The following is a 26,870-nucleotide window of genomic DNA, read 5'->3' as shown; positions in this document are numbered from 1 at the left end:
CTGACACTTTGGAAACAGGGTGGCTGTTGGCCATCTTTCTATCCTGTGTTTGTTACAGCTCAGTGACAAAGACATGCTGAAGAAAGATATTTTACTTATTAACATTAATAATGTTGTTGAAGAGCAAAATTGGCTAACTAAAAAGATTACAGTATGCAAGCTTTCGAGGCAACTCAATTCAGGCCCCTTCTTCAGGCAAGATGTAATCTTTTTAGTTAGTCAATAAAATGCGTCATTTTGCTTGAAGTCTCACTATGTCCATAATGGCTGACACGGTATAACACCCTAGTACTACGTAATGTTGTTGAGTCATTTTTGTTTCTAATATTAAGATTCTAAAATCAGCATAGAAAAGCAAGGTAACAATAGATTCAATTTAAGACTCAGTTCAATAAAAGACTTATAAAAGATTAACATTACAGTTTATCTTTACTTTCAAAGAATTATTTTCTTAAAAAGAACAGTTGACTTTGTCTCTTCTGACTGCTTTGTTCAATATACATCTCAATTGCAGGCATATCATTGATGGTTGACCTTTAATATCTGTAGTACTCCATGTTTTAACAAAGGCTTTTTGAGGACACCTCTCATCAAAACATATACCTTCTTTTACTTGTGAAGAATCTGGAACCACACTATAATTATAATGTCTAATTCTCTTTTACCCTGTCATTTAAAAGAACTTCGGGGTTTACAGGCTGCACATTATTCTATATTGTGATTGTATACAGCCTATACTTTATTTTATATCCTGTTACCATATATAAATTGTATACAGCCTCCATGTTATTCCATATTGTGATTTCATATCAACACATTTCTCAATATTATACAACTGTAACAATTCTATTCGAGCATTTCGTCATCCACTGATCTAACTAATGCACTTAGTCTCCTTGGGAGAATAGAGCAAATATGCAGACAGGAAAGCAGGCTTAATAAGTTTTGTTTTTTAAATAAAATTCAAATAGCCAGTGTCATAGGCAAAGGGGGTTTGACAATTCACACCATACAACCTGGATTGTCCTATAGTTATATCTATCTATTATAAAAAGAAATCCTGTCCTGGAAAGCAAAAAGCAAGTCTACGATATGTGATTTTCTCAGAAGACATTTTAAAGACCCGCGAGACCAAAGACACGCCCTACTTACAATCTATCAAATAGGACAATAGGCAGCAAAACATTCAGTCTTGTGAAGGATTTGAGCACACACAGATCCAGGGCTCTCAGCGCATATAAAGCGTATAAGGACAGTACGTTATAAATTAAATGTCGACATCTAAGTGAAGAAGAAAGCAGCGCGGAGAAAAGAGACTCAAATGCATTGGACAGAAAAAAGAGCAAAAAAGAATAATCGAGGTGCAAATTCAGAAAATAAGGAAAGTAATTATCAGCCCGGAACAAGTGGAATTGAAAAAAAAGCACGTCCAATCCGGCTCAGAATTAAATGACAATGAGTAAAAGAAAGTAGAACTTCATAAACGTTTACAAACGTTGGCGCTAAACACATGCAGAGCAGGTTGGAGACTATGAAACCAGTGAAATTAGAAAGGCTCAAAAAAAACAAAACAAAACGGCGCTATGCACATGTGGAGAAAGTTAAAGGATATGAAAGTAGGAAAATTAGAAAATATAAAAAAAGAAAGTAAACATCACAGTAGCGCAAACAAACAAACTGCCTCATTTAACTATGCACCAGTCTAACTTTGGTTTGGCACAATAATTACTGCACTATTGCACCTTAACACTTAATTCTACTTTATTCACATAATTGTACTTATTTATTATGCTCTACTATACTGTTATCTTTCAATCTATGACTTTTTGTTAATCTAACTGATATTCTTCTAACTTTGCACAGTTTTTGATAAACGGATCAGGATGCATTTCACTGCGTGTTGTCCTGTATAATTATGCACGTGACAAATAAAGAATCTTGAGAATTTCAAAAACGGAGTTTACCACACATGCATTTATTGGTTACTTTGTTCATGTATATATATTCATCTGTCTGCTTATTTAAAAAGCTAAATTTACCCCAGGAGTCAAAAACGTTCTGTCTAGCCCGTGTACAAAAACCTAGAGAAAAGCTGGGGTATCACCTTGGTAACCCCATGTACTTTTGGAACTGTGAGAGTAAAATAGCACGACTTTACAGACAGGAGTCCAATGCATAACTTACTTTTTTACTTTGTAAAAAAAAAATTATTAACTGCTGATGATGTAGATCGTTTTTTCTGTGCTGAAATTCCAAACAGAGAAACCTATCCTGACCTCATTAAAAAGATTCAGCATATTGGGACTCACAAGATTACAAATATTGTTTTTACAGAAGTTCTGAAATAAAAGTGAAACTAATGAAATAGCAACAATTCAAAGAAAAAAAATCTTAAAAGTGTGTATCCGGAAAACCAAACACAGGGGTTGGCGAGCGAAGCAAGCAGGGGGCGAAGCCCCCTAGTAAGCAGAAAAATTCAGCAGAAAAATTCAGCAACACAATAAAAATGTGTGTGGGTGTCTAGGTGTCTAATGTAACTATACTTAATTATTGTCCTGTCCCCATTTGTTCAAGGTCATAAATGTAGCTTTTGCTGGGGCTCACATTTCTAAGATCTGGAGCTCATACAACTAACTTTATGCTTCCGACATGTATCCGTATAACTTTGTATTCAGAATCTAGGGGTTGTAGTGAAGGACGCTTGTGAAACCATGTCAGTAGTGGGGGAATATGGCAAAATGCGTCCTCTCAATCTAAGATCCAGAAATGCTTGTAAAACCATAAACTGTGTATATGCTTTGTTGCAGTTGAATTTGATTTATATTTGATTATTGCTTATCGACACACAACCAAGCAGAATTCGACACAGCAGCCTTCTTAAAACTCTGGATTGACAGTGTTTGCATGTTGTCAAACACAGCTTCAAATTTATGATTAAATTTGCCGATGACACAACCATCATATGCCTCATCACCAACTATGATGAAATGGCTTACAGAGAAGAGATTCGCCTTCTGACATTGTAATGGCAGAACAGTGGGCTCCCCCTTAATGTCAGTCAGACCATGGCGCTGGTCTGAGGCTTCGGAAAGCAGAAGGCAGACCACACTGTCATCTTCATCAGGTTAGATATCACGAACAGGGTGAAAATGCTTTACTTTTCTTGGATTTTTCATCACTGACAATCTAAAGTGAGTAAATCACATCTTGGCTGTCGTCAAAAAGGCTTATTAATATTTCTACTCCCTCAGATCTCTGAGAAAATCCCAAATGTCTCCATATATGTTCTTTGTGATATGGCACCTACATAAGTCAAAACTGGTAAGCATTGTAGAGGGTGGCGAAGTCAGCAAAGAATATTACTGGCACACAACTGCCTTCTGCTCTGGAGATAAATAACACATAGCATTAGAAAAATAAACAGTATTATTAAAAACCTCAGCCAGACTGAACTGCCACGTCTCGCTGCTCTGTTTGAATAAACAACACACACCCTTTACAACTTGCACTACTGGATCCAAAACTCATGAGGTTACTCAGCAGCTAATTGTATTAAAATCTGCTAGGTGTTTCCTGTATATATTGTTGCTTTTAATGTATGATGTTGTATAAATTGTCTATGCTTCTGTCCATTATTTATTTATGGTACTGCACTTCTCTTAGTAGTCTGTGAGAGACATGCAAGGAACAATTTCATTATACTAAGGACACATGACAGTAAATTGGAAATTAAAGTTAAACCTGAATTAAAAATAGACATTTGGTTCACTAGGCAATATGATGGCAGATGTTCATTTATGCAAATTCCATTTAAAACCTGCTGCATATATTTCATGTAAACTAATAAAGACAGGTGACATCCAAATTACAAGAGCTTTTTGAATTCTTCTGACTATTCTGCAATATCATTAGATGCAGGTTAATCCTCTGCCTCTGACAGAGATATAACAGAAGAGGCAACATTTAAGAAAAATATAAATGATATATTAGAGAGGCAATCCAAACCACAATCACATTGTTTACTCCAGGTATTGTTGTTCTCTCATAAATATGTGGATGCCAACTCTAAATCAGTCTGGTAAGAGTAACCAAGGGTGTGTGTGTCTTATAATGGATATCATGTCACATCTAGCAACTGACTTCTTATGCATGCTCTGATGCTTGTGTACAGCAAGTTCAGGTCTCACATTCAAGCAGGATAGTTGCTGAGAAAAGATATTTTTCTTTTTGGCTAAATGTTCTCTGAGAGCTAAGATGTTTTGCATGTGGGCAACCTGAGAATCAGCAGTCATCCACTGACAAACAAATAAGTCTTAAAGTAGCAGGTACAATTTCTGGTTTCTCTTCATTCGTTTCTTCTCAAGATCATCATTTTCCCGATACAGAAAATAGTTTGCACTACAGTAGAACCTCTGGTCACGAACGTTTCCGAACTTGTACAAATCGGGTTATGATCAAATAGCTTGCCGAAATTTTGCATCTGTTCATGACCACACGCTCTGGTGGCTAACAAAAACACAGGCGGCCAGTTTCCCTACACGTGTTCGTATGCGCCAATGATTTCCCATTCTCCGTTTCCCATTTTCTTTTGTTTGCGTGTACAGGGCCTAACAAAGCAGCTGATGTTTCAAAAGGATGTGGAGGATTGCCGGCTTCCCAGTCCGGCCCTCACCCCCAGGCCGCTAGGAGGAGCCCTCTGGACAGCATGATGGTGCCCCGAATGCCAGCAGGGCCTCATGGACTTTGTAGTTTATATACACAGCCCTGCTGGATACCTTGGGGGCCGCCGGGAGTCGCTGTAGGGGGGCTAGTGGGCTCTTGTGTGCCCTATAACCCAGGAGTGCGTCACAGTCACGTGACCGGAAGAAACGACGTACTCCCGGGGTGAAGAAAAGGACTGTTTACCCTGACCCGGAAGGAAAACGGACTTGTGGGTTGTGCCAGGAACCACTTCCGGGTCAGGGGATATAAAAGGACTGTGGGAAGCCCAGTACACTGAGCTGAGCTGGGAGGTAGGGTGGCAAAGTGTCTGGGCGAGGAGGAGAGAGTATTGTGTATTGGCTTATTGAGAGTTTATTATTGTATATGAGTGTGGAGTGGAGGGTGCTTGGTGCACTGTATAACAGAAAAATAAATAGTTGTTGTACTTTTACCTCGTGTTCAGAGTGGTACCTGAGGGTTCAAGAGGTGGACAAAGGGCTTATTTGCTACAAGGAGTTACAATGTTAACCAAGCAGAGGCCTCAAGTGCTGGAAGAGGTGGGAAAACTGTTGCTACTGTGGTTGAATGAGAAGCAACTTGCAGGGGATAGCATAAGCGAGCTGATCATATGCGAGAAAGCCAGGAAGATTCATGGCGATTTGCTGAAAAAGAATCCTTCTTCGAGTGGCGAAGGTGAGGAATTTAAAACCAGTAGAGGATGGTTTGAAAAGTTTTGCAAGAGAAGTAGCATTTAATATTTTTCACTGTGCTTAAAACTCATAAAAAAAAGTGTTTACAGCAAGCGGTTCATAAGGGTCTTGCGCAAACTCTTACAATGTTAGTTTTCTCTGTTGTTCAAGTTTTTCCCCAGTGTTATTCGGTGTTTTTACATTTAGTTTACTATTACACTGTGCATTCTATGGTATAATTAACTATTTTTGCGCTTAAAAAAATATATATTTACATAAAGTTCACACGGTCTGGAACGGATTAATTGTATTTACATACAATCTTATGGGGAAATTACGTTCCAGTCGCAACCAAATTGGGTCACGTCCAGAGTTTTGGAATGAATTACAGTTGTGACCAGAGGTACCACTTTATTTGTGGAAAATGTAGAAAGTATGTGGGACTGATTTTGATCTGGAGTATAAAATCAGAATTTTGGTACTACAAGAATTATATATATTATATCTTCTACAAGATGTTCAGACGCAATGCAATGAACTGGGCATGTTCTTTAACTTTTTTCATATCTTTCATCCTAAAAAATTTGCTCGTCATACTCACAGAATTTCTTGCTCACTAAACTAAGCTTGGCATATTTCTTAATTTATGCATGTACCGTATTATGCCTAAGAAATCTTTGCTAAACTGGCCTGTTTAGTCTATAATCATAAGCCAGAGAGGATCTATTCATGCCTCAAAGTAACTGAAAGAACAAAAACAGATTTTGCGACAAAGCTATCAATCATTAGAACAATTAGCCAATTATCAGTGAGTAGCATCATGGGGTCCAAATCCCCAAATGGGTACAATGGCATAAAGGACAGACCACCCAAGATGGAGAGGAAGACAAACTGCATCCAGCAGGACCCAGGTGACACTATGTATGCATTTGCTCAACTTAGGAATTGCGATACAACCTCAAAGACAACACTCCCTCACACAAGTGCTATTTCTGGCTCAGCACATTGAAAACCTCTTCCTTTTTATTTGCCTGGGGTAAAACCATTGGATCACTAAAAGGGATGCTACTCAATTACTATTATTCATTTATATTGTTTATTGCTTTTTTTCAGTTATTTGCATATCTTAGTTAATTTAGCTTTGCATTAAAATTATTATACTTTGTCTTCACATCTTAGGTTATTAAAGTAAAAACAGGACCCCTGGTGTGGGTAAATTGCCTCTACTGTCCCACAGCGTTAGTAGCTGAGAAGGGGTGCCTTCAGTAGTGAGCAGCATGAGAACTAGTAACATGTCTTGCTAAGTAGCCATAGGTAAGGTGTGCCAACCTCTAGTATCTACTAGTATCTAGGAGACATCCATCTGGTCTTCTGAAGCCAAAGCTAGTGAGTATCTATTTGCGGTACTGAAGAGTGATAGGGTGTTCAGAATTAGTGGATAGTGTGTGTGTGTGATCATGTGTGTTAAACTTAGGGCGTGTGAAAATACGCTAATCCATAATGAACCTGGTAGGTCCTACTCATTACACAATAAAATAAGCTGTATCTTTACCCATAATGTAATGAATACTCGGGTAACTGTAGAGTTTTGGAGCAAAAACAGTTAATGTTGGGCTATTATCTATGAACCCTGTCACAGCCGAAAAGCCTTACCATTTGAAACTTGGAGCAATAGATGTCATGGGTTTGCTACAGTAGTGAAGCCAAGTAGCAGACACGAAAGTTATAGCTAGAAAGAAGGGCAGCGCATCATCTGTGGAGAATGTGCCTACACCATGGCAGCTAAGTTATGTGTTTCTACTTCTGATGCGTTAGTTTTCCATTACATAAGCATTTTTGGTTGACTTTACATTTTATTATTTTACTTTTTAGTTTCTGTTTACTATGGTTTAGGTTACACATGATGTTCTGAAGGCTGGCAACATGGGATCTTGGAGTATTCGAATAACCTAGCAAATTATCCAAGCAAGACTTCTATTTCTGTTAACTCAGGCTCAATGATATTCATTGCTTGCTGTGAAACAGATCGAATATAAAAGATCGAGCAAGGGATCAGCTTCAAGTAGAAAAAAAAAATGTAATTACTGTTTTTATATGCAAAGGTCCAATCTGCAATAGAGGAAAAAAAGTAGTAAATGTCCCCTTTCTAATTTTCTATAAAATATACTGTCACTGACAGCTGGGGTCCTTGTCCGGCCGGGACACCTCTTCATTGAGAGGACCGGGGGAGCTAGTGTGGACAGAACAGTACCTCCCCAGGGACGCTACATGGCAGCCCCCATGGGCTGCAGTGATGTATCGGATTCCTGCAGGGCTTCATGGGAGATGGAGTTATCTACAGCTCTGTTGGGATCTGGGGGTGAAGAGTGGAGGAGACAAAAGAGAAGAAGAGTATTGTGTGTTGTGGTACTGCTTGTTGGGACTGTGTTGTGTCTGTGGGAAATGGGGAAGGCGTTGCACACAGGTGAAGAAAAGAAAATAAACTTTTGTGCTTTATTAGTGTGCCTCCTGCGTCTGTCTGTGTCGTGTTAAGCGCTGGTATAGCGCCATCTACTGTCACACTACTAATAGAGAAACCCACAGAACCTCTGTTCGCTGATTCAAAAAACAACTGAGCCTATATACACCAACAGAATTTGAAGATGACATGTATAACAATCTGGGCTCCTTTTAAATTTACCCACAAACCTGCTGATGTTCACTCCATAGCACAAACTGAGAGTGTTGATCTATCAGTCTTTTGTGAAGGGGTGCTTACAGCACTTGTGATAACAGTATCATGATTAATGAAACAGTAACAGAAATGTTCTCATTTTATTGAAGCATGCACTTAACTTAAGTGTTGTAAGTGGCTAGTACTACAGACCACCTCTCTAAAACTGTAATGTTCTCCATAGAATTAAGTGTCCATTATCATGGTTAACTGAATAAGCCAGAGTGCATAAAAATCTTAAATCCACAAAGCATAAACACTGGCATTGCCATTTTTGATAGTTTTTTTTGCTTTGTTTTTTTTAAACTGGTGTAAAGTTTTGGTTACATTCCAGTCTGATTCCACATTCCCCTCAACTGAGAAATTTTATGTTATATGATTGTAAAGGTGTTCATATTTATATACATCCATCCATCCATTATCCAAACTGCTATATCCTAACTACAGGGTCATGGGGGTCTGCTGGAACCAATCCCAGCCAACACAGAGCGCAAGGCAGGAACAACTCCCCGGGCAGGGCACACACACACACCAAGCACACACTAGGGACAATTTAGGATCACCAATGCACCTAATCTGCATGTCTTTGGACTGTGGGAGGAAACCCACGTAGACACGGGGAGAACATGCAAACTCCACGCAGGGAGGACCTGGGAAGTGAACCCGGGTCTCCTAACTGCGAGGCAGCAGCGGTACCCACTGCGCCATCGTGCCGCCCATTTATATACACATAACATCAATTATAGAACAAGATGTATTGCATATCAGAGATACTCATTTTAAAGCTGAAAAAAAGATTAAGGGAAACTTGCCATTAAATTCAGAATTTTTTACCTTTTTTATTTTCTCAACCCTTTTTCTTCAATGTAGAACACCGTTTCCTTTCCTGTGTCGTTGCTTAGAATCTCACTCTCAAAAAGTAGCATATTCAAACTTAGTAGATGTGAAGAAAAACTGAGAGCCTATATGTTACCTTAAAAGCATCTGCATATGAAATATCTCTCCAAGTAATGTCATGCATCGCTTGTACCTCCAAATAATTCTGCCACATACAATTATCCTTATCCTTGTGTCACTGAAGTCCTTCTTATTATATTTCTGTTACAGGCTCAACTCTGGTACTGCATAAGTATTTGGCAAACCGTACCTCCTTTCAGTAGAAACATCACAGTTTCAAAAAAATTTGAATCTTTCACAACATATAACATGCAACTGTGCTGGGCAACAAAGCTTGTTGTTAAGATGAATGAAGAGCCCCCATATACAGTAAATGTAACTGTAAATTCTGCAGAAGGAGCAGCAAATGGACTTATCCTTCCCTTTCACTCTGGATATTTCCTTTGTTAATACAATAATAACAGTATTACCACAAGAAATAACAGTGTTCTTAAGTGCCATTTCACTTTATACAAAGTTTTATAATATTCAGTCAGTCTCAGGAATCTGTGTGCTACATCAGTTCACACTGGAAACAGGTTCCATTGGAGCATCTGGCACTCCATTACAGACGCATACAGCTCACATCATAACAGCTAGAAACATCCATCCATCCTCTTCCGCTTATCCGAAGAAGTGGCCGGAGAGAGGGAAGTCTGGGTATCTCTGCTCAAGCTAGAAACATATTGCCATTTATTTCAGTTTATAATGTTCACTTTAAACCTTTGGAATATTATATTATATTATAGTATATTTTTTCTGATAAACCGCCAGTAGTATACTTATTACCTGATAAAGCTGGTACATTCTGTCCCTCTCATTTACTGTACATGCATCCAGCAGAACTTCATTCAACCATTCTCTCCCGTGGGACCAATGAGGAGAAGATGACTACTCAGAGAAGATAATGGCATGTTCCAGGTAGTGGTACTGAAACTGACATCCCTTGTAGAAACAGAGTCAGTTACAAGTAATAGTACAAGTGGATGAAATGTATAAGAGATGATGGTACAACTGCTGTCCAATGCTTTTATTTTCACCTTGTACAGCATTAACACTGCATTGTAAGACTTGTTTTATAGGACTCTCCATTAGCAGGGTGGGCACTGCCTCCTCCATATTCTTGGTATTTGTTGAATTGTTTTTGCCAGATTTTGAAGACTGGTGTGAAAAACAACACACATTCTATGGTGATATGCATTGAACACCATTATAACTATTTCAATAGCCCTTATACAAATTTCATTTAAACTGCGATAAAAATGAGTAGCTGACCTCAATGAAATAAAGCAAAATGACAGAAATTTGAAATAAATTATATTACTGTAAATTCGAACCAGAAAAACAAAGCATTCTTGAGAGCAACTTAACAAACAACAATCCCGTTCTACATATCCAGGTGAAAAGGGCATTGTACAATGGCTGTGTCTGTGATTTGATGAATATTGGTGTATGTGTGAATTTGCCTTTACAACATTGATCACTCTTGTGTTCACTAGCTTCTAAGACATGGCTCAAATACTGTGATCTCCACAAATTAAAACGTGCAACTGCAGTATACAGTATAAAAGGGTCTGTTGTGCACATATTGATTAACTATTATTTGTATATTTACGTTCAATTTAATTGGGCAAGTCCAAACAAGTGATGTTTCCATTTAATTTTAAGGTATTAAAATAAATTCCCCCTAAAGTCTCTCAATATCTCTGTACTTTTTTCTCAGAATGGAGACCTGGTCTTTAAAGAGAACTGGATCAAGTCGCATCTTGGAAGGCAACAAAGGCAAAAATCCAAACCAACTGGCAAATGAGTTCATGCAGGTCTGTCTCTGGGCGAAGTGATCTGGGTCTGCCCACCGTGAAGACTTGGAGCCCTGCAGAGACAACACAAATGCAGTATATCAATTTGTGCAGCCAACCTGGAGTAATGCATTGAGTTTTCATTAGTGAAGACAGTGTGCATTGGATAGTAAAGATTGAACTTTTTATTTAAGGTAAATATAGCTATGTGCTTGTAATGGGGATATACTGTACATGGATGTTTTATTGACTGAAATATTCTAAACTCATTGGCAAACACTTTCTTGTCTTTACACATCTTCTCTAGCTGCCATTTTGCTTGAAATTTTCCATTGATTAAAGATGAAAGCATTTTATGACAGGGTATTTAAAGAAACATTAAAACACTGTACAAATAAACTTTAGTGCAAAAGAAAAAAGAAATACAACACTTTGATTTAAAATGCAATTAAACTTTTACAACTCAACTTAACAAACACAAGATTGTCCAGGATATGAAGAATTACTGCAAACATCCTTCGCATTTGTCCACATAATGTTTTGCTGTTTTGTTAGTACCCGTAAAGAAAAATTAAAACCTTATTACTTTAATATCACAGAATAATAACTGGTTAATTCTCATTATAATGAATGCCTTCTTTTATTTTTACAGTACATAATGTGGCTGGATTGATCACGTGCAAGATTTTAAAGTACCATGAGAGAACATCCTGGGTTACAAAATTAAATTGTTTTCTCCATTTTATTTTCTATTATTCTTTATATGTATTTTTAAACATTCAATTTTCCAAAGAATTGTGGAAGTATTTCCACTTTCCAAATAAAGCCAAAATGTTCTTATTTATATATTTTTTTAGAATCTCTTGCATTGAAAAGTTCAGTCAAATGGTGCTGTAAGGCTGACTGGGCGTTCCCTCCTTCGCCCAATGCAGGAGCAGAGTAGAAGCATTGGAACTGCAGCCTGTCAGAGACGGGACAAAATAAGTGGCAAGACAGAGGAGGCAGAGCCTGGTGAACAAAAAGAACGAGTAGCTGAGGAGTGCAGGAGATTCAGGAGGATAGCAGAAGCAGAAAAGAGAGAGACACAGAGGAAAACAGTGGTAACTAGAACAGTGAGCAAGGCTGTAGGCGTTTGTGATTATTTTTTTTTTTTGAGACATAGGAAGATTGTTACCCTAAACAATGACCAAAGTCAAAATGGATGCAAAGGTTCCAGCCATAATTACATATTCCTTTCCCTAACTGTGGTATTCATTAAAATATTTAGTATTTAATCTAAAGCTTGCCTGCCATGCATTTGTGCATTGCCATCTTAGGTAGCATGGTTGGCATTAAGCTATTACTCATATGACCTTTGTGCCACATATGAAGCAACAGTCATCACAACTGCGAACAAAATGTTCAAAATGCAAAAATTATTAAAACCAAATTACGATGCAATCATTTTATGGAACATTATTAAAAATAATGCACAGATTTGAAAAATGTATTATAACAAAATGAACATTCTCTGGCTAATGTCAAAGCAGGTAGCTTTGAATAAGTCTATATGGCCGCTGTGCCCAAGAGTAGTAATTCAATTAGAGTCACTTACCTGCAACCACAAAATAAAAAATGGTAAAGGAGTGGAAAAAAGGAAAAAAATAAAACATAGACTAAACAAATGTAAGGGAGAAGGAAAATAATGGTAAATACCAAGACAAGCCACTGCTGTAACTCTAACACATGTCATTGTGCTTTGGGATATCCTGGATACCCAGAAACATGATAGATAATTGTTATGTCTCCCTAATCATGACCACTAGCTCAATCTACTTGTAACCTTCTACCTTTCTAATATAAATTAAAGATTGCTTCAGAAATTATATACTGTATGTAACAGGCAAAGTGCCTATATAAGATATTCACAAGGTTTTCTTAGTTAACTTATTCACATAGTGGAATCAACATAAGCAAATATGTTACATACAACTTTTAGTTTTAAATGAACAAACATTTCAATACAGCAGAAAATATGTCAGTAGCAAATGAGATAAAGTGAATATTGTTGTATTTTCACAATTACTAAATAACACAAATTACTTCTTTTCTTGGCAAAAAAGCTTACAGATAAACATTTTACGAAATAATTCCTAGTTTGTCAATGAAATTTACAATCTAATGCTTGTACACACACACACAAGCATAAAATATGGCGGATGGCCAGGGCCCTTACCTGGCTGGGACGCCTATGTAATGGAAGGACTGGGGGAGACCACATGCACAGGGCATTATCTCTCCCGGAATGCTAGATGGTAGCCCCCCTGGGTTGCAGCGGTGCCTCGGCCTTGGTGACATGGGAATTGGAGATCAGCACACCCCTGTTGGGTTCTGTGGGCACTACCAGGGCTTGCCGCAGGGACTGCCATGCACTACTTTGTTGGGGTTATGCCTTACCTGGAAATTCTTCTGGACCATGTTAAGAGGCCACTGGAAGTACTTCCAGGTGCAGACTAAAAGAGTGAGAGTCAGGAGGGAGAGGACAATGCTTGCCACATGAGGAGTGATGGTTGAAAGAGAGAGAGAGAAAGAGAAAAGAAGAGAGAAGACAAAGGCAAAGTGCTTGGTGTTATATTGTGCTTTGAACTGTGCACTGTGCTGGGCAGGTAGGAAACCATGCAAGAGTTTCCCACAAAAAAAGTAAAAAAAAAAAAAAGCGTGGCTGAACTTGTGTCCTGCATTTACTTGTGTTGGGTTTGGGGAGATCAGTGCCCCCTCTAGGACATAATATATATATAGTGTGACAGATATCTGGGGACATTGCCCCACCAGGACGCCGGGAGATGGGAAGGACCGGGAGAGGGGCAGTATTTTCCCCGGAACATGAGAGGGCAGCCTTCCTGGACTGCATGGGGGCCACGGAGCCAAGACACTCAACCTTGTGGGAGGACGTGGCCACCACCAGCAGGCGCCTGGACAGCTCCAGAACGGTGGTCGACAGCACTGGATGTTAATCAAGAAACACCTGGAGCACTTCTGGGTGCTGTATAAAGGAGGCCACCGCACTCCACTCAAGGCTAGAATCAGGAGGGAGAAGACAGGAGCCTGAGGAGGAGGAGAATGTGGCTGAAGACTTAAGAGAGAAAGGATAAAAGATAGAGAGAGAAAGAGACTGAGTTGGCCGGTTTAGGCATTGTGGTGCTGTTTGTCACATTTAAAGAAAATAAAACGTGTATTCGGGACATTTGGTGTCTGTCTGTCTGTGGCCGGGCTGGTTTATCGCAATGGCATCCCAGATGGGTCTGCTTGCCTGTTAAGAGGCAGGGGATCCCTCAAAAATAATTTTGTGAGCCGCCTGGCACAGCAGGTAGAGGCACACACACGCCACGACACACATGCACAGTGCAACCAGCAGCTCGCCCTACAAGTTTACCGGAGGTCTACGGAAGCGCCATTCCTGCCGATGGGGAGGAAAAAGAATAGGAAAGCCCGGAGGGCAGCGACCTCTCAAGCCCGCTTCGCCAATGTGGAAGCCCGGGTCAGCACAGGAGCTGAAGAGGCCACCTGGAGGAAGTACTCTCCGGAAGATGGAGTCTGGGAGGTAAGTCTCATGTTCAAGAGCGAACAGCCTGGTGGGAAATTCTGTACTGTTCCCTGGTGTTGTTTCTTGGCTGGGGACTGCCTGGACCCGCGTCTGTAGCTGAAGCACGCTGACCTGTGGGGAGACAGCGGAGCAATGTCGGAAGAAGAGGAGGGGTCGTCGCTGATTGGAGAACGACTCTCCATTGGACTCCATTCAAAGCCGGAGGGTGAGGTGGAGGACCAGGAAGCCCTCCCTGAAGCAGGCAAGGGATTGGATGGCGTGTGTTGAGCGCCCATTGATGATTGGTTGAAGATGGGGCAGACGAACATCCATCCAGAGTATGAGGAAGACCCGACGGCTTGCAGCTGGCTGGTGAGTACGAGCGGAACGCAAAATCACTGCCGGTTAACTTTACTCATTTGTATCTGGCTGTACATGAGCTGGAGGAAGCCCTTCAGCCCCTACAGTCCCTTTTTCAGGTCCTGCAAATGTTGCTGGAGAAGAAAGCGGAGGCCCCCCAGTGGCCATAAAGGAGTGGTGGGGGAAGTACGACTCCAGCCAAAGCAATGAAATGGTACAGGTGAGTAGTACCGGTACCGTAAATGAAAGAGGAAGCCCTAGAGAAGAGAGCCAAGACATGGGTGACCGGACTCGAGTAGCAGAGCGTCCTACAGTAGATCAAGGAATGAATACCGAGCACGCAGTGGGGGCTGAGGCACAGGGGAGGTGCCGGCTTGTATGTGTCAGCACACAGACCGCCCTGCTCCAAGATGCTACAGTGGTCTCATCCCGATTGAGAGAAGTGCAAACAGCACGGGGGCCCTCTTTGTCCCATAAGGGGATCCAGGCTGTTGTAGCACCCCAAACTAAAGGGAGGCCCAGGAGAAAGAAGGGAGGGTCTCCCAACAGGATGAAATGTGAGCCCGAGAGCTCACGTACGATAAAAGAGCGCACTGCATGGGGATGGAAAGAAGCCCCAAACCTGGCGGGGAACAAGACGGAGTAGAGATATCCCACTTGTTTTCATGTCCCTAGGGCTAAGGCACCGAGAGGGCGCCGGTGTTACGAGTGCCACAGCATTGGGCACACGTGGAGACGCTGTCCATATGGCATTGCAGAAGGCACCTGGAGGAGGACGCTGGGAGATGGGAAGGACCGGGAGAGGGGCAGTTTTTTCCCCGGAACATGAGAGGGCAGCCTTCCTGGGTTGCATAGGGACCACGGAGCTGGGACGCTCAACCCTTTGGGAGGACATGGCCACAGCCAGAGGGAGCCTGGACAGCTCCAGAACGGCGGTCAACAGCACCTCTGCCACAACAGGAAGTGCTGCCGGATGTTAATCAAGGAACACCTGGAGCACTTCCGGGTGCTGTATAAAGAAGGCCACCACACTCCACTTGAGGCTAGAGTCGGGAGGGAGAAGACAGGAGCCTCACGAGGGGGCGGAGAAGGTTGCTGAAGACTTAAAGAGAAAGGATAAAAGAAAGAGAGAGAAAAAGACTGAGTTGGCCAGTTTAGGCATTGTGGTGCTGTTTGTCACATTTAAAGAAAATAAAGTGTATGTTTTCAGGACATTCAGTGTCTGTCTGTGGCTGGGCTGGTTTATCGCAATATATATACACATATATTGCAGTCTTCTATAACAGTCAATCTACATTAGTATACATTATGTATTTGGAGAGGCAGTCGGTGACACACTTCCCTGAATTAATCTCTCCATCTGGAAGCATACTGCTTTAAGAAGTCAACAGCTAGCTGGACCTCTCTTATTCTGTGGTGGTTTGCAATAGGAGCTTTCATTCTGATTAACATTTATGTTACATTAAACTGATTTTTCCTTCTGATATAAATATTTTGTAGAGTTCAGGTAAATTTTAATTTCATGCAAAATTATTTTTTTCAAATAGAATATATCTTGTCAGTACATTTATATATACCACACTCTGACATTACAGAATGTTTGATCACATATGAAAAACATCTTACCACATTCATACAGTAATTTTTCCATATCGTAATGATTTACATAGTGTAGACTCACAAATAAATCCATATTTTTTCACTTAATGGCTGCTATATTCTGTCTTTTTCAACATTATACTTATAGTATTTTATTTATGTGATATGAGTTGGCAGCCATGTAACCAGGACTATCACATCAATGACCCTAATTCCATAATGTTCACTCACCAGCCTCCATGTGGGCCCAAACCTTCCTATTTCCCCTTGTTATTATTTCCACACCCCCAATGTTGTTATATTTTATGTTTGCACTTCTTGTATGTTGCATTTTAATTCAGATGCCATCCGTCTGTCTAAATTTGAATTCAATGCAGGCCAACTGTAAGATTTTGATACTTTTTGGTATCCATCATTTCCAAATTCGAGCACCTTAACATTTTTAACTAGATCATTTAGATTCTTAAAACTGGTTTCTGAAGATGACCACTTTTAACATGAATTAGTTTGAAAAGGGTTTCCTTGTCATCTCGCCCATTTAGTCTGTGCTTAAACCAGGTTTGCAACCATCTGCACACAGTTCATTATTCACAGCTTTCTGAAGATTCTTCACTTGCCTTTTTCATTAGGTATTTAATCAGATATTTTTAAAAAATAAATGTATATATTACAGTTCGTCTCACTATGATGAAATGCTTTCAAAATTTCCCTGGCATATGAGTGAAATGTGTTTTCAAGTGTCTAAACTCATATTGACTGTTCACTGATAGTTTGATACACTTTATAAATTGCTATATCATAATGTACACATCTACCTACTTGCTGCATCATAGTTTCCTTATACTGTTTCTTCTGTGTAACTTTTACTGGAGGAAGCTGGGTGACTGCTGACACCAGGAAATTCATCAGAATGTCTTCACAGTTAGCCATCTGGTCCACCATGTTGTGAAGGCTAGCTGGTAAGTAATGGGTGTATAAGAAATGATAGTACCTAAAACAAATCAAATTAGAGCATCATGTACAAGTAATAAACACAGCATTTTGCCTGTACATATTCACATTATGAAACCTTTTTCAAAGAGAAATACAACACAAGAAATATTTTTCATTCCCTTTATTTTAAAAAATATAAAACCAAAATGTGAATGACATTCCAAAGCTCAAGAACACTAATTCTGTTTGTGCTGGTTCATAACTAACCATTTTCATATTGATAAAGTAGCCTTAAAGAATGTCTTGGGGTCTTAGAGAGGAAACCGGAAGGAAAAATTTTCACTTGAAGGTACAGGGACTGGAATACAATGTCCTGATGTACTGTTATGCTCAGGCAAAGTGACACCCTGAAAAGTCTTAACACTAAGCCAGATAGAAGCCTAATAACATCAGTTAAGCTGACCATTTCAGATGTTCATTGAAGGTATTTTTATTACTAAGTGTTGTTAAGGAAAAACGTAAATGTTACTAAAATAAAAGTAAACCAATCTTTTATATTATGAGCTTGTTGGCGGGATCAGCTTTTAAAAGTCAATTTATCAAAGCAAAGTAGAAAAACACACACTGTGTATCAAAATATAATATAGAATTCTCATGCTCGTTTAACTCTTTTAGGGCTGATGTCGACTTTTGTCAATAGGAGGAGCTGATGATAATCGGTAATCAGCTGTAAACTGTGACAAAACCAACTGTTGCGTTTTAGTTAGACTCTCATTGGTAGAAGGAAAGTTCTCCTCATTGGTTTTGACCAAGATTTCCTGCGCTCCCGTGAGTAGCAAGGCGCAGAGAATGGCAAAAATGGCACTGCCATCTAGTGAGAGGTTAATGCATAAAAGCAAAATACTCTGTGGAGGACATGTTGCCTGTTCTGTTTGAATTGGACTAAGACTTGTCGGACTCTGATTTTGATACAAGCGATTGAAAACGAATATGAGGTTTTGCAGCTTCAGCTGATTGGTCCCCAGCTAATCGTGGTGCTGAACAGGTTCATGTAGCTGACACAGCCTATGGCACTGTTTCGCCTGGGAGGACTGCCACTTAACAATGATAAGAGGTAGAAACCAGATTGCAATGCACTGTGACCATGGCCGCTGCTGTGAACACAGCCTGGCAGCTTGCCTGCCGCACATTCTTGGCAAACTGGCAGCCACAGCATGTAGCAACAGATGTTTTATGTTGATTTCTGTGTGAAGCCATTGCGTTTCAGCAAAAATATTCAGCCCTCAAAGAGTTAATGTAATACAGGATCGCAGGGGGCTAAAGCCTATCCTGGCAGCACTGAAATCAAGGCCAGAAACAACCTTAGACTGTGCCCTAGTCTACTGCTGGGTCCACTCACACACAATCACTCTCACTTATATGGGGTCTGTTTAGGGTCACCAATCAACTTATCCAGCCTGTCTTTGGAGATGTATGAAGAAAACCAGAGTACCCAGAAGAACACCTACATAGACACAAAGAAAATCCACACAGACAAGGACTGGGTACAGGATTCAAGCCTAGCATGTCACCCAGATTCAAAGTAATCCAATTGTAATCTTAGAAAGTTAATGTTTTAAGTTAAACTCCTATTAGTGTTTGCTTAATTTGAATAGAATACAATTTCTCTCATAGCTATAGAATATGGAATAACCTTTCCCCCTGCAAGTTAATGTGAGATACAACTTCCTTAGCTATGTCTGTGATACGTTGTGTTAATTAAGTCAGAGTGTTTGGAATAGTCCCGTTGCTAGCATGGACTGAAAGACCCATCTGCAGTTTGTACATGGCATAGACATACAGTTTTCTGACTGTTTAGAAATGGTTCAACTGTGTGAGCAAACCTAAAGAATGAAACAAGAAATATGAGGTTTAAACAGAACTTTTCTTTTCTTTGCTATATCAATTTTTTCTCTATTTTGTGTGGACGGCACGGTGGCGCAGTGGGTAGCGCTGCTGCCTCGCAGTTGGGAGATCTGGGGACCTGGGTTTGATTCCCGGGTCCTCGCTGCGTGGAGTTTGCATGTTCTCCCCATGTCTGCGTGGGTTTCCTCCAGGCGCTCCGGTTTCCTCCTACAGTCCAAAGACATGCAGGTTAGGTGGATTGGCGATTCTAAATTGGCCCTAGTGTGTGCTTGGTGTGTGGGTGTGTTTGTGTGTGTCCTGCGGTGGGTTGGCACCCTGCCCGGGATTGGTTCCTGCCTTGTGCCCTGTGTTGGCTGGGATTGGCTCCAGCAGACCCCCGTGACCCTGTGTTTGGATTCAGCGGGTTGGAAAATGGATGGATGGATGGATATTTTGTCTGTGGAATCATTTTAACACATCAAGCTATTGCCAGAATCCCATGAAGCTAACTAAAGCTGCAGAACTTTCATAATTTTGGGCAAACACACCTACATCAATATATCACATAGTGCCCATGAATAAACACACTCCTGCAATGATAACTCAATTTAATATTAAACGAACAATGCAAATCACAATTTTAGTGCTATAAAAAATAAAATCCATCAATATCAAGGCGTTGACATCATTGCCAAGCCACGAAACAAGTTCAACTTTTTTAAAATGGTAGGTTCAGAGCACTAGTAATATACAGTATTTGTGGTTGTGGGTTTAGCTTAAGCAGTGTTATGCATCAGTCTTGGGGTACATTTACTTTATCTAAACTGAAATGACTTGAGTTCATGTTATGACAGCTGTGCAACAACGGAGTTAATTTAGATGTCTTGTTAGGTTGCCTGCAGTGGTAGGATTAGCTTTTGTTTTGTATTGTTTTATTTTGTTGTAATCTCGTATTACAGAGTGCTGTATATATTTGGTACTTGTGATAGTGAGGGTCCTGCTCCATGCTCCCTTTTCCAGATTTGGGAGCCCTTGAACCCAACACCAATGGTAATGTAAGTGGATGATCTGTGCAAATGAGACAAATGACAGAGCAAGGTGATGGTGGAAAAGTGCTTTTATTAAAACAAAAACAAACCCAACACAGTGTCCATAGTGCTGTGCTTCAAACGTTAATAAATAATCCCATTAAAAACAACAGTGAAGTGGAGGTTAAAATGTTAATAAATAATTCCTTTATAAATGAGGTTAAAATACTGACAGGAGTGTTTAAAAATCATCCATTCCCCAGTGCTTCCCTCTTCAAACCAACGCCTCTCCGGCTTATCCTTCAGGCGCAGACATTCCTTATAACTGGCCCATGTCCCCACCGTTCGATTCACAGCGTTCCACCGGACCCTGCTCCAGCTATCACCACTGCCAATCCAGGCTCCTCTTGGAAAAAGCGTAACATCCTCCCACTGCTGCCAATCCAGGCTCCACCCGGCGAGATGACATCCTGGAGCGCAGCAATCACTCCTGCTCCAGGCTGCTTAGCAGGAGTGATCCTTGTGCCTCCTCCTTAGGCACCATCCCCATCTGCCTGGTTCTTCCTAGATAAGTGCTGGCTTACTCCAACTCTTGCCTTTTCTTCTCACTATTAATCTCTGCTCTATGTATCTCTTTTCCTTTCGTTTTCCTTCTCCTCCCAATCTCCTATGCCATCCTGTACTTATACACCTCCATGGGCGGAGGGGCTCAATCACGTGCCGCTGGAAGCCAATGAAGCAATTGAGAAGATCACATCCTCATGTGCAGGTGCCACTCGCCCCAGTTACCTCATCAACTCCCCGTGGTTGCATGTGCATGCCCACAGAGACTAATACAGCCAAATGGAATTATTTTAAAAACTGGCCATTCATTCAAAGCCATGGACCCGTTATGTCTGTGGTACATTAAACTTGTTTGATCCACACAACCTGCCTTTAGCTATTTAAAATGCCAGCCTACAGTGTTGCTTTGGGCAGGATTCAGGTCTGTTTTCTGTAATCTGTGGCTATGGCATATTCACAAATATATGTCCTGGATTGAAAGTAATGTGGGCTTTTTTGTATTGCAATCAGGCATCGTCCCCAACCCAGACCCCTCATCCATTACTTGGAAAATCCAGTGCTGTTCTGCTGAATTTGTTCTTGCAGTGACCCTGGATGAAAACATCAAAACAAGGGTCACCCTTAAACTTGGACAATGGAAAGCCTCTATAGAAGGCAGGACCCAAAGTCACAAGTGTCTCGTTCTATGTTAGGGAAGAGATTGCAGAAGAACTACATATTACAGGACGCCATCAATATTATGCAATGTTATAAAGGCAATTTAAAGTTGATTTATTCAAACCATAAAATGATAAAAAAATCTTCATTCAAAAGTGTTGTCCTCCATTGTTCTTTTACTATCACTTTCTAAAAAAAGTAGAAACTTCAACAGCTACAGAAAAAAATGGTGGCTCCATCATAGTTTAGCAAGCAAGCATATGTATACTGTATGCTTTATAAGATGATTATTTATCTTTCATAAGAGTTAAGTACACCTCTAAAGTATTTATTTTGTTTTTGGCAATATATTGCTTTCTTAGTACATCATTTTTGGTCTGGTATCAGACAAAATCCTTAATAGTCACAACATTTTTCAACAGAATAAAGCTAGCTTCAAAAAGACAATAATAACTAATTTATAATAACTAAATTATAAGTTAAATAGTCTTTATATTTCAGTATATACATAACAGACAAACAGATGGTGATTCCTAAAATAAAATGTTTTTAAAAACAAGCCAAAAATATGCATTTTTATTTATAATGAATCCTTTTTAAGACAATTGTTCTTAAGCTAAACATATTTCATTTAATACATTATACTTAAAAAAATGTGTTTGCTTCAGTAGAAACAAATAATATATATTATTGTATACAAACAAGAAAACATATCTGTAAAGTCTAACACAATGTTCACCATACGTACCTGTGATAAAAAGCAGCTCCTGTCAGAACCATTGAGTACTCATTTGTCCATTTGGAAGTGTAGCTCCACCTTGCTTTGCTACTGTCCCAGTAATGGCTGCGTGCTGGATAGCCAACTATACGGTCAGGGAAACTTTTCCAGACAGTGAAGGCAAAATCAATCTGAAAGCAGGAGTAACAGCCTTTCAAAAATACTGACCATTTACTTTTTTCAGCATCAGATTTGAATGTTTCTCTGTACAGGAAATGTACCAAACGTGCAAAAAATAAATAAAACAAGAAATAAAAAATATTTCTAGCAAGAACAATTCTGATGAAAACTAATTTTTACAGAAGAGTTTATTTACTTCATTCATTCACCAAAATGAAATAATTAACCATCTGTAGCCCTAGATAAAGAAATGTTCTCCCCAAAATAATACTATTTGAAGATATTTATCTTCAAGGAAGATTATTCAGACATTCTTTTCAAAGTCATATGTTGACTTTGCCGGGGATTTGTTCCTGCCTTGTGCCCTGTGTTGGCTGGGATTGGCTCCAGCAGACCCCTGTGACCCTGTATTAGGATATAGCGGGTTGGATAATGGATGGATGGATGGATTTCAAAAATGCCATTAGCTATCAATAGTCACATTATCTAAAGTTAGTTATATGTGGGTTACTATATTGAAAAAATAAATATAGAATCCCAAAGTGAATTTAAGAATAATGTCAGGAGTACCCATGTGATAGACATGTGTCCCATCAAAAGTGCTGACTTCTAAATTCCAACTATTGCTACAAGATTGGCTTATTTCTCTCACCTGTCCAACAGTATTTTACATATGTACATTTCTGATGCAACTGCATACCAGTTTTCTTCTGGAATATTAAAAGTCTAACTAACCTAATAGCACTATCAATGTTTAAATATTGCATGTCGCAATTTAATTTAGATGACCATTTTAGGCCAGCTAGGAAGAGTCTGTAAACATTTAATGTACTATTAATAAAATAATCATTTCAGGCTTTTTTTCACTTTTTATAAAATATTATCATCATGGTCATTTTTGTGCCTCTAATCCTAATAAAGGCTGGAGAAACATCAAACTGAGCTTGGCTGAAAAAGTCACCATATCATCAGCAACTTCTTTCAACTCCTCTTAGGTGATACCCAGCCACTCCCAGCAATATAATCCCTTCTAGTAAATCTGAGCTTGACTTTTGTTTTTCTCCCAGTGGGTCATGTTTTGTACGTAACTCCCATGGGAGGCCTGCAGGGAAAATTGTAACTACATACCTAACCATTCTCAACTGGCTTCTCTCATTAAGGAGAAATAGGTGCCCTGCCATGAAGTCCTCCTGTATTCCTGAGCTCTCTACCTTGTCTTGAAGATTGGGCCCAGCAACCATATAGACGAAACTCATTTATGACTTCATTCTGTTAGTCACTACCCAATACACACAACCACATTTGATAAGGATGGGGATGTAGACTGCCAACACTATGGTCCAGTATAACGTTCATAAATCTGATGATTCACAGTCTCCTCTAACCACTGTTGTCAAGAAGACCTTGAAGTACCTGAATTTCTCTACTTGAGGTAGCTACCCACTCCTTACCTTTAAGGAACAAGACATTTTGCTCAAGAAGATTTGAAGGTGCTAATATGTATTTCCATTGCAAACTATTCCAGTGAACACCACAGATCACAGTCTGATGAGCCTAAGAGGGCATCTTCTGCAAATAGCAGAGATTCACTCCCATCAAGTACAATTCGGAACAGAAGAAGAGATAAGAGGCACCCTTGGCAGAGTCTCAAATCAATACACAACTAATTCGAATACAAGAATTAAATGCCATGAAGCTGAAACTCCAGAACCTTGTACTCTTGCATCACCTTCAAGAAGATACCATTTGGTAAAATAAACCAATCCTGTAGTTAGAGAAAAATTGTGATAGCAAAACTGAGTTGAAAAGTCCAAATCAAATGCATTGGAATCTCGGCACTGCTACAGAATACTGAGGCTAAAGACTACTGAGGATACATTGAGACTAAAGATAAAAGTGTTTTAATTCTAATTTTGGCTAAAATCTGAATTTTTAGTTTAACCATTCAAATTAATTTTGTAAGTGATCCAACCAACTACCTACAGATATCTATTCTGAAAACTACATTTCCCAAACAGATGTGACCTAAAAGACATCCACAAACACCAAAAACATGCTCGCTGCTAAAGCTGCTTCATGCTGTTTTCAGTGTGGCTCATGATGGCAAGGAAGAGAAATAGAATACATAAAATTGTCGCCATTGTTTTGAGTCTAATAGTCACTGCCCTTTGTGTATGGAGAAACCTACAGAACTAAGAGAGGAGCCAGGACTGGTGAGTGCAAGATGTTGGGGTTTAAATGAAAAACAGTGGTTTGACAATTGCAGAACATCAGAGAATGTTTGATTACTTATGACAACACCTGTCCACAACATTCTCTTGGAAAAATACATACTTGTGCCACTTTTGCCAGAAAATACATACTATTTGGAAAATATTGACTGGTAACTGTTATGCCCAGCAGGCACAAGATTTCAAAAGGCAACTGGAAGAAAACAATATAATCAAAAACCAAAGCTAAATTGTATATTAACCAAAGCTAAGAATCGCAAGACAAAATCAAAGTGAAGAAGGATCACTTCAACAACCAAAGAAACAAAACAAAGTAAACAGTTTAAGGTCTGAAGGGCTTTGGAATCCATGTAGTCAGATAAGATAGTATTCTGTTTGATGACCTTTTATCCCATTGCATTATGATTGGCAGAACCACAACCTCTTAGGACATGCACACTCTGGGATGCTCCTGGTAACAGAAATGAAAATGTCACCATTGGAATGATCCAAAACAGTTGCAAAACAGAACAGTGGCCCAAATCAAAAATCAAACTCATAACCAGAAGTATTTACCAAGAATAAATCAAACTAATGGATTCCTTGAGGTAAAAAAAAAACAAACAATAGAGGCAAAAGTTCACACAGAGAACCTCTAAGTGAGATGCAAAAAATGTTCAAAGTAGGTCACCCTGACAGTAACAGGCACACAGTGTGGCACACAGTCTAGTGTTGTAATCCCAGATTATATCAGACTGGCCCAAGGAGATGACCTGCAGGATGTCCATCTGAAAAGTACAACTATCCAGACAATTCAAGAATTAAAATGCAGGTCACATTCATGTCACATATCAGCTTTAGTACCACATACAACAGTAGTCTAAATCCAATTTAAAAATGTATGATTTCATGTGTTTTTTGTTGTTCACACATCTCATAAAAATTTGGATCTGCCTCATATGAGTGAAATATTAGAATTGAGCTCCACTGTAAACAGTTTTTAGGGCAGATCTACTGTATACTTAGCCCAATAGGTATTCTACAATTACAGTGACATCAAAATTAAAGTCTTACCACCAAAATAAACTTTAAACATGTAAGTTTAATTTGGTTCCATGAAATGGACTCCCCCAATATATTCACAAATGGAAGTATAACAATTATCTTTAAAAAATACTTAAAAAATACGCCAGCATATGCAGAGAAGGCAGTATCACCATCACCATCAACCAAGCATAATGTCAGAAAGTTTTTTAAATGATAAAATCAATTATAGAGAAATGTTTAGCAAGTGTGGCACGAGCCCCGGACACCGACAGGTAGACATGGTATTTAAGCACCATCACATGTTTATTTTAAAGTTCTCTTTACAATAAGTGCACACACAAACCCCCCAAGACTCTCTCTCTTCAGGCCACCTCCTTGCCTCCTCCCAGACTTTGTCTTTCTCTTCACCTGACTCCAGCCCTGAATGAAGGGAGGTTGCCCCTTTTATAATCACCTGGATTTGCTCCAGGTGCTTGCCGGCAATCTTCCACCAGCACTCCCCAGTGTGGTGGAAGTGCCGGCTGCGAACCCGGAAGCACTCCAGGTGTCCCCGATCCTCTTCCCCCCAGCACTTCCGGGTGTGGTGGAAGTGCTGAGGTCCAGGGCTCCAAAGGCATTGGGGCACCCCCTGGCAGTGACCACGAGCCCCTACAGGGTTGAGCTTCACAGCTCTGTACCCGTGGTCCCCAAAGCAACCAGGAAAGTCGCCCCCTTGTGGTCTGGAGGAGGCGCAAGCCCTCCTCCAGTCCTCTTGGGCATCCCAGCTAGGTACCACCCCCAGCTGCATGCCACACAAGCCAGGAGTGAATGTGTTATCAATCAAGTTATAGATTGTAGTGAACAATGGAGATATTTGCCACATTTTAACATATTTTTAATGTAAGTACACTTGAGGATTTTTTGTATTTTGATCCCATTTTTGCATTGTATTGAAACCCTATACTGTAGATAGATAGATAGATAGATAGATAGATAGATAGATAGATAGATAGATAGATAGATAGATAGATAGATAGATAGATAGATAGATAGATAGATAGATAGATAGATACTTTATTAATCCCAAGGGGAAATTCACATACTCCAGCAGCACCTTACTGATACAAAAAAAAAATTAAATTAAAGAGTAATAAAAATGTAGGTAAAAACAGGCAATAACTTTGAATAATGTTAACGTTTACCCCCCCCAAATGGGGTGGAATTGTAGAGTCGCATAGTTTGGGGGAGGAACAATCTTCTCAGTCTGTCAGTGGAGCAGGAAAGTGACAGCAGTCTGTCGCTGAAGCTGCT

The 26,870-nt window shown here is 39.8% G+C and overlaps 1 protein-coding gene across 1 annotated transcript in view; it reads right to left on the bottom strand.

The window, feature by feature from the left end:
* Positions 1-10,054: 10,054 nt before the first annotated feature.
* The window catches only part of LOC114648010 (exostosin-1-like), a 337,474-nt gene continuing 320,658 nt past the window's right edge, over positions 10,055-26,870 (bottom strand). Inside the window, exons 10-12 of the mRNA XM_028796783.2 lie at positions 22,174-22,334; positions 17,179-17,350; positions 10,055-10,912 (exon numbers count right to left, since the gene is read on the bottom strand). Coding sequence (XP_028652616.1) covers positions 10,727-10,912; positions 17,179-17,350; positions 22,174-22,334 — 519 coding nt within the window. The 3' untranslated portion in view covers positions 10,055-10,726. The remainder of the gene's footprint in view (positions 10,913-17,178; positions 17,351-22,173; positions 22,335-26,870) is intronic.

The sequence above is a fragment of the Erpetoichthys calabaricus genome, chromosome 3 (genome assembly GCF_900747795.2).
Source record: "Erpetoichthys calabaricus chromosome 3, fErpCal1.3, whole genome shotgun sequence".
Taxonomy (NCBI): domain Eukaryota; kingdom Metazoa; phylum Chordata; class Cladistia; order Polypteriformes; family Polypteridae; genus Erpetoichthys; species Erpetoichthys calabaricus.
This window is presented reverse-complemented; position numbering and strand designations above follow the sequence as displayed.